Raw genomic sequence first — 11,757 nt, forward strand, 5'->3', positions numbered from 1 at the left:
AAAGTCATCATATGTCACAGATCACACAAAAATACGCAAGCTGAGTGATGACCCCATAACTCTGATCAAATGTAGACTAATATTTTTTGGAATTATTTCGTCGTTGGTTTTGTAATTCTAACCTTGGGAATTGATGAGAAGCCAGGTAAAGATAGAAGCCCAGTATAAATAATTATTCGGGAAACAACGCCACCATCCAAGTGCACAAACTAACAAATTAGATGCCATACAGCAAACCGTCCAGGATAAAGACTCTACGAGACCCTCGGTGGCTTTCCTTCTCCACAGCCATATTGACATAAGTGCGATCTGCAAATCACAAATTTTTACTGAAATTAAAGAAAAGGGAAAAAGAAAACTTAAGTACAAAAGCATTTGGTCAATTTTTAAATAAATTTGTGCACTCGATATCCACATTTCCCTATATTTGAGATAACAAATTATGAGGAACCGAATTTTGAACCCTGCGGGTCAGTTAAATTGTAAAATTAAAAATGATTCATGAACCTGTTTTCCCCCAGATTCAGAAACGAGTCATTTTTCGAGTCCCTTATCGGTTTTGTACCTTCAATCCAAGATCGAAAATGTTGAGCATAATGAGAGATTTCTGCCGTTGACGATTCGAATAATGAAGATACGACATTTCCATTTGTTTATTGTGAAAGCTGTTGGTGAGCGATGGACAAAAAATTCCCTTGTAGAGAATTCCTTTCTTAAAGACATCTACAAAAAACGTGCCTGTAAATCGTCAGTTAAACAATTCGTATCCAAAATCTTGACACTGGTCATGTATGATTTCATTACTTTAACAAATTTGAATCACATTTTCGAATCCTAATCTGAAAATCGTTTTATGAACGATTTTTTTTATTATTTAACGTTTTTATGAACAGAGAGCGTATTAGAGCCACTGTGAAGATAGCTGGCGAGCGCTGCTCGGCTCTTAGGTTTGGTGAACCGTCGCACAGTGGGGAAAAATGATTTTTTTTAGTTCAAAATAACATACAGCCCACAAATATTTCAAAGCAAACTATCGAGATTGAGTTTTGATTTAGTTTTACAATTTTTTTATAAATAAACAAATATGTTTCTTCAAGTTATGATGCAAGACTTTTTTATCAAAACAATATTATAATAAAGAACATTTCTCTTAAGATTATTTTTGTTATTAGTATAAACAAATGAATTATTCAGGCATTTGTCAATAAAAAAATATTTTATCTCTATTTCAGTTTTTTGTTTAAATTAGGAAACTCATAATGATTTCATCAAAATTCATAATTTTTTCATTAATTTTATGATTTTTGAAACAAAAATAATAAACAAATGCATTATTCGGGCACTTGACATTATTCAAACAAATGTCGACGGAAACATTAGTTTTTTTAGATATCAGTCCTTTTAATTGACAACTCCATGATAATTTTAGCATTATTCATAATTAAGTTATAAATTGTAGCCAATGAATTATTCGGTGATTTGTCTATGGAAAAATTATTTGTGTTTTTTTTATGCCAGTGCTTTTAATCGGGAACTTCGTGAAAACTCGAGCAACATTAATAATTTGTTGAGTAATTTTATGTTTTTCTTTTTTAACAAATTTAGTTCAGATATGCACTATTCTTGTATTTGTCGACGGAAAAATTTCTTTTTTTTTCATGTGAGTCCCTTCAATTTTAAAAAATAAAGTTAATAAGAAAATGCATTATTGAATGAATGTTGGTGAAATTATCATGAAGCTCTCAATAAAAAGGACTGACATAGAAAAGAAACGAATTTTTCCTGGGACACATGCCTGAACAATACGTTTGTTTATAAAGTTTGTTTTAAACATTAAAGTTAGCAATTAATCATGAATGTTGCTGAAGTTATCATGAAGTTCACGATTAAAAGGAACGGCATTGAAAAAACTAATTTTTCCGTCGATAAATGCCCGAATAGTGCATTTGTTTAATAATAATAATGGGTTACCTCACGCTTCGCGCTCGGTTATTTATTCTTTGCATTTGAAATGCCTGAATAACACTTTATCAAAAAGATCTCTTTTAGATCGCAGTATTTTTATGCGTCTTCATATTCTGAATGGTCTACTTAAGTATAGTCAAAGATTAAGTTTCTCAAAGCTCTGTAAGCTTTAAGGTACACATTCTCATCGTGACACTCGCGCTGCACGCTCGATTTTTAATAGACATTTGTAAACAGGTTTTTTTAAATCTTTTTTTTTCTCGTAACTATCGTCCTTTTCCAAAAAAGTTTTATTTTATTTTATTTTTATTTTCAATGTTATTTTTCTCGAATAAAACAAAAAGTACGCGACCTATCACGAAGTGATTCTTAACGAAATTGTAGATATTTTTTGGGAAAACAATTTTTGTTCATTCATCTTTTTTTATATCTTACATAGTTTGACCACAAAATGGAATTTTCTATTTTTCATTATTTTTTGCGCAATCGAAATTCGAATTTTCTATTTTCCAAGAAAATCCAAAAATTTGTTATGATAATCTTGTAGGGCTTTCAAAACGCAACGTTTTTCTTTTCTTGATTTTTTGCATATCGTGCGTTGTTTGGCTTAAAATTTTGATTTTCGGTTGATTTAAAAAATTTTGAAAATGCTATAACTCTGAGAATTTTCTTTTTATCAGAAAAAAATGATGAGGATAAATTGTTTGTCCTTTTTAATACTATAAATATCCGTACATAAAATTTTCAAATTGAGAACAAGAGTGGCCTCAAAAATTTTCAAAAAGCACTTACTTTTTGAATTTCTATCAAAATTGATAGTTAACGAACTCGTCCTTTCTTTTAGGACCTTAAAAAAGTGTGCTAAAGATGGATTTCATCAGTTCATTTTTTCGAGAGTTATCGTGTTTACGGACGGACGGCCGCGTGATCAGAGAGGCAGACAGACGTCATCGTAATAACTTCATTTTCGGATTCAGGGGGTCTCGAAACGTGGAGATCCGTTGAAAAACTGTGGTGTAAAATTTCGGACAATTCTAATACTTTCTCAATCATAAACGATAAGAATATAAAAAGAATAAGAAAGGTCCTGGAGTATATATTTTTTAATTTTTAATGTTTCACATTTAAAATTACTTTGAATTTCGAAAGGTTTTTTAGAATAATTCAATTTATAAGGTTTATAATTGAAAAATGTTCCATTTTAAACGGTGCAAATAAAAGTGAATTAATTTTTTGATTTTAGAAAAAGTTGTCTAATCAATTTTGATGTTAAATCATAATTTTTTTTAATTAATACAAATTTAGATTTCTAGAATTTTAGAAGCTTTAAAATTAAACAATTCAATTTAGTTTGTAATTTGCAATTGTCAAATTTTAATCGCTTCAAATTTAAATTCATTAAACTTCAAAAGTTAAAAATGTTACATTATTCAACTTTCAATGCTTTTAATAAGAAATAATACAATTTCAACTCCGTCCTGAAAAACTTATAAATTTTAACATTTTAATTCGAAAGTTTTGAATTTTGTACATTTTTTAAAAATTTTACCCAATCAAAAATATTTTGAATTGAAACGTTTTCAATAAAAATTACAAACGTTTTCAATTCGAAAGTATCAAGGTTTGAAGAACAAATAATTGTCTAACCGGGGTTTTTCAAGTATGAGGGCCAAACGGCTCTGGCGAATTAACTTAACAGTGGCGCTCATCCGCTCTCTATTTATAATTAGGAAGCTAGAGCTAGAGCCACTGCGTAGTTAGCTGACGAGCGCAGCTCGGCTCTCACACGTAGAGAACCGTCGGCACGGAAGAGGGGGTCGCGAAGCAAGGTCAAAGATGGCGCGCACTTGCCGCTGGTTTTAACCGAGGTTTTCCGCAAGTGAGAGCCGAGCTGCGCTCGTCAACTAAATTCACATTGGCGCTAAACCGCTCAATATTTATGAACCTCTAATATTGTACGAACTATTCGTTTTGTACACACTAGGGTGGTCCCAATTCATACCTGTAAAATATCGATCTTGAATTTTTTGTGGTCGACCACAAAAAATAAATTCCATATTTTTTATTTTTCAAATCGGTAAACATTAACCCGTTTCGAAATGGCTTCTGAAATTAGCATGGGGTTTTAAATGGGAAAAGCTCGTTTTTCGAACAAAAAATGGAAATAATTAGCACTTTTCATTAGTCTTTAATAAATTAAAATTTATTCGCCTTTTAAGGAAGGGCCAAAAAATAATTTCCACGTAATAAATTTAAATTTTTACAGCCACAAACCCTTTGTATTGTGTCCGGAAGTTACCCAAAAAATGAAAAATGGCAGTTTTACGTAAAATTTACGCTAAAGGTGACATTTTTTGAAATTTTTTCAATATGAATTATTTTCATTTAGCACGTACTTTTTAACCATTTTTAAAGTCGTAAAACAATTATTTTTTTGCTTACAAATTTGTTTCGCTCCTGTAAATCATGAAAAGTTATTATTTCTCGGGGCAAATGATACAGTTAATAAATTTCAAGAGAAATATGTTTTGTTTAAAAGATTTGGTAATTATTTAATCAATTTTAATTTATTTAAACAATGCTTTCCCCTGTAAATCGTGAAAGTTAATAGACATAACTAATGGATTTTGAGAGTAATATATATTTTTAACGATATTTGAAAAATTATTTAAACAAATACTTTCTTTGTCAGAAACTTGACATAAAACAGCTTTTTTGAAATTTTTTGGGAAAAATAACGGGGTGTTAGGCGAGGAGGGAGAGTAAAAATTAAAAGTTATTGTGTGAAAATTATTACTTGAAACTTCTCTAAGAAGTGACTAAACTTTAATTTACGAAAAATTAATAACAAGTACTTCTTTTTTCAACTTTTTTAGAAAATCGAGCTTTTACCCACTTAAAACCCTATGCTAATTTAAAAAGATTGGGGGCAGAGGTAATTGTTAATCGATTTGAAGAGAGAAAAACTGAATTAATTTTTCCAGCAAACAAACAAATTTGGGTGAGAAGGGGAAGGGGTCAATCACCGAAAAACCTAAAGCCGAATTTGTGAGACCCCCTAGAGTATATAATACAAATAGTGAAGTTATTAAAGTTAATATTGTAAATTAGTTTTTTTGTAGTCAATTTGATAACTTGCAATGTTTAATATCGCCTTTTCAGATTCATTCAAAAATGCAATCATAAAAGTGAAGTTAGAAATACATATTAGTAGGAGCCCTTTGTTAAGAACTCATATAAGTTTATCAAAGGAGCTCGAAATATTGTTTTCTTAATTGAGTTGCCAGTGGATAAAAACTTTCCTTATTTATTTTCTGTCTTGTTCCTGAAAATAAATTGATTAATTCAAGAAAATATGAGAAAGGGTGACCGCAACACTTAATTTTCAAAATCCCCTGATTTTTCCCTAATTTTTCATTTTCCCTAACCATTCTTTTTTAAAAAGAAAAATTAAAATCTGATAACATTATTAATATGGAATATTTTATAAATCAAATAAAAGAATTTAGGATTTATAAATTTTTAATTTATTATTCTGAGGGCTACCGCAGCCTACTTTATTTGAAAAACGTAATTGACCAAAAGTGACTAACTTTTAACCCAAAAAGTGACTAGGGATTGTCCATATATTACGTAAGACGTTTTTCTGTTGTTTGAATAAAAACGAAAATAATATTTTTATCAAGTTGAAAAGGACACAGCGATATAAACAAAAGAAAAATGTCTTACGTAATATATGGACGATCCCCTATCGTGCAATAATATTGTGAATAATAATTCAAATTTTTTAAGAATTCGAAAAAATTTAAATCATAAGACTTCAAAAGAATTTAAATGAATTAAAAAAATAATGGATTTCAGTAAAATTGTCGTGAATTTAGAGGAATTCTAGAGAAATGAGAGGAATTCGAAGAAATTCATCAAAATTAAAATTGAATTAAAAAAGAATGTATTGCATTAATCAAAATGGAGTGAGCTTAGAACAATTTAAGTGAATTAAATAAATTCAAGAGAATTTAAAAGAATTCACATCATTTTTAAGAATTCAGAATAAATTGATAAAAATTCAGGTAGAATTCTACATGAATTCAAATGAATTGTCAAAAAATGTAAATTCTCTTAAATTCTTTGATACCCTAAAAACCCCCTTACATTGTTGTGAATAAGTTCTTTGAAATCCATTAGAATATTATAAAATTCATAAATTTCATAAAATCATTGAAATTCTCAAAATCCGTATACAATCCCTTGGAATATTCTGAGATATCTTAAGACCTTATTTGTCATGTAACACTATTCAATGTCTTCTGAAATTGTAAGAAATTCTTTACAACCACATAGAAGTTTTTTCAAATCCATTTAAATCATTAAAATTTAGAATACTTTAAAATCCCATGAAATGTTTTAAGCCCCTTAAAAGATCGTTGAAATTTTCAAAAATACTCTAAAATATTTTAAATCATTTGAAATTCCTTGAACTTCTTTCAAACTCTTAAAAATCCCTTGGAATTTTTAAAAAAATACTAAAATATTTTAAAATCTTTTGAAATTCCTTGAAATGTTTTAAAACCCTTGAAAATTCCTAGGAATTTTCAAAAACACCCTTTAATCTTGGAAATCCTTTAAAATCACTTCAACTATTGAAATAATTAAAAATTCCTTGGAATATTTAAAACTACAATAAAAGCTTTAAAGTGATTTGGAATCCCTCTAAAACTAATGAAATATATTAAACATCCCCCAAAATATTTAAAATTCTTTCCAATTTTTTTAAATTCCTTGAAATTTTTTAAAGTCTTTGAAAATTATTTGGAATATCCTTGGAAATCTTGGTAAAATTTCTATGAATCTTTTAAAATAACCCGAAACCTTATAGGTTCTATAAAATTTATCCATACCTTCTGAAATTCTGTAAACTTCATAAAAAATTCCTTGGAATTTTTCAAAATACACTAAAAGCTTTAATGTGATTTGAAATCCCTCCAAAATTATTGACATCTATCAAAAATACCCTAAAATATTTAAAATACTTTCAAATTGTTTTAAGTCCCGTAAAATTTTGAAAGTCTTTGAAAATTATTTGGAATCTCTTAAGATATTATAAAATCTTATACGTGCTATAAAATTGTTCCATATCTTCCAAAATTCTTTACAATTACAATTCTTTACAACGCATACAATTTTGCTTAAAACCCTTAAAACCCTTTTTAAATATTCCGAGAGATTAAGAATGCTTTGAATGTATATAAAATTCTGAAAAATCCCTTGGAATCTTCAAAAATATTTTAAAATATTGCAAATTTTTGGAAAACTTTTTAAATCCCTTGCAATTTTTTAAAGGTCTTCAAAAATCCATAGAATTTTTAGAAATATCCTAAAATCTTTAAAATCCTTTGAAAACCCTTCAAATTATTAAAATATATTAACAATTTCATACAATCTTTTAAAATACTCTAAAAGATTTCAAAAGAATTCAAGAAAACTCATAAACAGATTTAGACCTGAATTAAATAGTGGTTAACTCATTGGTTAATGTTTATTGAAAGAAAAGTGATTAAAGTAATCTTTTAATTTAAAGTGATTATAGTGACTTTATCTTTAAAAAGTGACCTTAAAATCTTTTTTAGTATCTAACTTTCCCTGACCATCAAAATACCCTAACGTTACCTGACTTGCGGCCATCCTGATTGCAGTTTATTCCTATTTATAAATACATTTTTTAAATAACAGGAATTACAAAAACATGCCTCTTTCAATAAAGTTACTTTGATATCTATATTTTGAATATGGCACAACTTGTACCTGGTTGGATTTCAGCTTCTTCATCTTTTTCGGTTGGTTCAGAAACAATAACTTCCGGTTCAACTGGAGTATCAAGAGCTTCTTTCTCCTTGTCCATTTCCTTCATATCCGTCATCTCAGGGTCAGCGTTCTGCTTCCGGTCATCCCAAGCTGCCAGACTTTCCCTTCCCAATCTCTCCGAGGTCAGCTTCTTCACCGCTTTGATCCATAATTGTTTCCTAGGCGAAATATTCGACCTAAAATAGAAGAAGCCACACAAATGTTGTTATATTTTTATTTATGCATTGTTTATTATTATTATTTAATACAATTCGAAGTACATCATTTTTTAAACAGGAAAATAATTTTTAAATGCAAAAACTATTTATAAAATTTGTGTAAGGGAGCTAACATTAATTATGTAGGCCAATCTAAGGTGGGGGGGGGGGGGGGGGGGGGGGGGGGGGGGGGGGGGGGGTAGAAAAACTTCGGAATCCTTACTCAGAGGGGAAGGAGAATCCAAAGCATTTCTTATGTAAGTTTCTTTTTTCTAATTATTCAAAAACATATGATAATTGAAATCGGTAATGGAAAATTGGGTATAGGGTGGGATTGTGAGGGGAAATAAGGGAAGATGAAGTAGGGGAAATGAGGGTAGGGTCAGTAGGGTCTGTAAATGGAAATGAGAAAAGGTTAAATAGTGGAAATGAGGGTAAGGGAAGTAGGGCAAATAAAGTGAAATCAGGGGCAAAGCAGTGAGGAACACTGAGGGCAGAGGTATTGAGGATAAACAATTGGAGGGGGAATAGAGAAAGCGTAAGGAATTAGGGGTGGGGAATTAATAAAAGAGAACGGAATTAGGAGTGGAGAAGTAAGAGGGAAGTGTGGAGGAAATGAGCAGAGGGGAAATGAGGGATTGGAAAATCGCACAAATTACGGGAAAATAAGGTAACGAGAGTAAAGGGACGTCTATTAGCATACTTTGGATGAGTAGGGGAAAGAATGTGATGGCTGAGAAAGAAAGTAAGAGAAAGGGAGTGTTTGCCGGGGAAGTGAGACGAGGGAAAAGTTAAGAATTTAGAAGTTAGGAAAAGATGAATGAGTGAAGAAAGAGGAAGCTATAGGTTAAGTGAAGGCTGGGGAAGTAAGGTGGAGAGGTTAAATTAGGGGGTAGATGAGAGTAGGGGGGTAGGGTATTAATTCACATCAAAATAGGCAACGAAACATTTTTTTGTCGGCGCGCGGCGCCTAATTTAACTAATTATTTTTATTACATGTAATATTTCATATTGCATATGTCCAATAAATATAGAGTCAAGGATTTATGGCCATTCTTGTATTTTGATGTACACCTTTCATGGAATTTCGTGGGATCCCTCGAAATTTTTTCAATTTTTTAAAATCATGGGAATTGTTTCAAAATTTTTATAAGGCTCGCAAAATTTTACTAATCATTTAAAAATTCTTTGAAATACTTAGAATTTCATGTATATTGTACATAATCTCTTGAACTCTATTTAAAAATATTAAACTCTCTGAAAACTCCTTCAAAACCTTTAAAAACTGTGCAAGCCCATTAAAATTCTTCGAGATTCCGCAAAATCACTTTAAATTCATAAAAATCGTTTATAATCTTTAAAAATGAATCAAAAGATCTAAAATCAGGCGTGGATTCACCATAGGGGCAACATGGGCAGTGTCCCGGGCGGCAAATTCCGAAGAGCGGCAAATTTTGAACGGAATTTTTCTTTAATTCAAAAAAATAAAAATAAAATTTTCATTTTATTATCACAAATCAACCACGAATCGAATTTAGATACATTCTTGTGCATTTTCCCATTATTATTTATTTAAATTACAAGAATTATTTTTAATTAGTTAGTAGATTTTAGTAAAAAAAAGTCATTAGTTCGTTAAAAAAGCGGCACTTTTGTTATCCTCTCGGGGCGAAAAATTCTTAAATCGGGCCCTGTCTAAAAGTCATTAAAAATTCTTAAAGTTCAGTGAAATATTTCGAAATATTACGTGATCTCTTTAAATCCCTTTAAAACTCATTGAAATTTTTGAAATCAGGGGAAATCTCTCAGAATCCCTTGAAATTTCTTAAAATATTTTAAAAACCATTAATGTAAAATACCGTTAAATTTTCTAAAATCTTACAAAATCCTCTAAAATGCGTCGATGTACTGTGGAAGCCCTTAGAATCCCTTAAAATCTATCAAAATATTTGAAAATCTTTTGAAATCCCTTCAAACTCCTGAAAAATTTCGAAATCCCCTGAAATCCTTCAAAATTTGTGAAAATATTTCGGTATCTCTTGAAGTTCTTTAAAACTCTTTGAAACTCTGTGAATTCTTTTGTAATATTTCGAAATCTCTTGAAATCCTTTGAAATCCATTAAAATTCTATGTAATTATCATAAAAATCGTTCCAACGAAGACATGCGTATTCCAATTTTGTGTTTTCTTCTTCAAAAAACTCCAAATTTTTCTTTTAACTTCTATAAGTTTTGACTTTATTGAAATATTTATCGTTTTATTTCTGATTCTGATCGCGTTTATTTTTGTTTCGAAATCTCCTGGAAAATTTAAAAAAAAAAGGATTATTAATGTGCAAAATGGTGGCGGTTTTTCTTAAAGTATTAAAAGTATATTTTCTCAATCTATCCACACTTATATTTTTTGCCAATTTCTTGTTGAATTTTCACTTTCATTAGAAAGACATCTTGTGAGTTTTATGCGGGCTAAATAATTATGTGGTCAGGAGAATTTTTGTTATAGAATCAAATTTTCTCATTTTTCTTGCAAACAACGAAAGATATGAAAAAAATTTATGATAAAAGTTTGCCCATTTGAAAAAATACGTCCTGCTATTTGGCGATATCTTGCATCGTCGGTGATATTTTGCATCGTTTACAAGAAAAATTCAAAAATGCAATTTTTAGGGAAAAAATTCTCCCGCCCTCAAAAATGGTTTAGCCCGCAAAAAATTGCTAGGAAGCTTTCCTTATTTCATAAACAGAAACTGGTCATAAATTTAGGGGGGAAATGAAAAAGCTGGGGCATTCAGAAAAACTTTATATTTTTCATTGAATTTCAAAAACATGAAAAGAAGAAATTCAAGAAAACCACTTTTTTAATTCTTTCTAATATTTTTGGAAATGTTCTGCTAATAGCAGAAAGGCGTCCTATCAGCTTTATGAGGTCATTTTTTAATTTCTCTCATAAAAAATACAACCCAGTGGGCACAACATTTTAGAACGTAATTGGAACTTCCAAAAAAACATTTCTTGGACGTACAAGTCAACGTCATTTGATATTTTTCATGCACCTTTTTTAGTCAAAAAACATACTTGTGGTTTTTTATTTTGAGAAAATCGAGTTTTAATATTTTTAGAAGAACCACCGCCATTTTTATAATTTTAAATATTTTTAAAAATATTTCGGTAGATTTCGAAATAAGAAAATAAAAATATGTTGCTTTTTAAAAAGCTCAAAATTCAAGTCACTGAAAATCTTTCAAATCAGTTGAAATCCCTTACAATCTTTTGAAATCTCGTTTACAGTGAAAATAATTCATATACTATTGATATATTGAGTAAAAATTTAAAAACCTTACGGATCCTTACAAGTGGGGGGGGGGTGTATAAAATGTAAAAAATCATATACTTACGTAATTAATGCACGTTCCCTAATTAAATAAATGTAAAGTTTCGTATACCTCCAGGTTTAAGATTTGTAAATAAGGGTATCTAGCGATACTTTGGAACAAAATACAAGGGATTTTCCAATAAATCAATTTTTTTAGTCTTCCTTTTTTTGTCAATCAAATAGTAAAATAACCGTTTACTATATAATATACACGTATAAAAATTACCCATTCTTTTTTTTATTCGCGAAAAATGTGTGTAATGTTGCATTTTATGTATTTCTGCATCATTAGAAATTATTGACTTTCTAAAAACATTAAAAATGCTACTTTAAAGATGATTTTAGAATTAGATAATATTTT

At 29.6% G+C, this 11,757-nt stretch overlaps 1 protein-coding gene across 4 annotated transcripts in view; it reads right to left on the bottom strand.

Annotated features, from left to right (window-relative positions):
* Positions 1-11,757, bottom strand: part of LOC117168097 (adenylyl cyclase 78C-like) — a 57,153-nt gene that overhangs the window by 39,373 nt on the left and 6,023 nt on the right. For 3 of the 4 annotated variants that reach the window (XM_033353465.1, XM_033353467.1, XM_033353466.1), the window contains exons 3-5: positions 7,768-8,003; positions 566-723; positions 123-309 (exon numbers count right to left, since the gene is read on the bottom strand). In XM_033353465.1, the coding sequence (XP_033209356.1) occupies positions 123-309; positions 566-723; positions 7,768-8,003 (581 nt within the window). Of the gene's footprint in view, positions 1-122; positions 310-565; positions 724-7,767; positions 8,004-11,757 lie in introns of those variants that run through there. The other variant, XM_033353468.1, reaches the window with a different exon arrangement.

This window comes from Belonocnema kinseyi, chromosome 2 (genome assembly GCF_010883055.1).
Source record: "Belonocnema kinseyi isolate 2016_QV_RU_SX_M_011 chromosome 2, B_treatae_v1, whole genome shotgun sequence".
NCBI classification, from domain to species: domain Eukaryota; kingdom Metazoa; phylum Arthropoda; class Insecta; order Hymenoptera; family Cynipidae; genus Belonocnema; species Belonocnema kinseyi.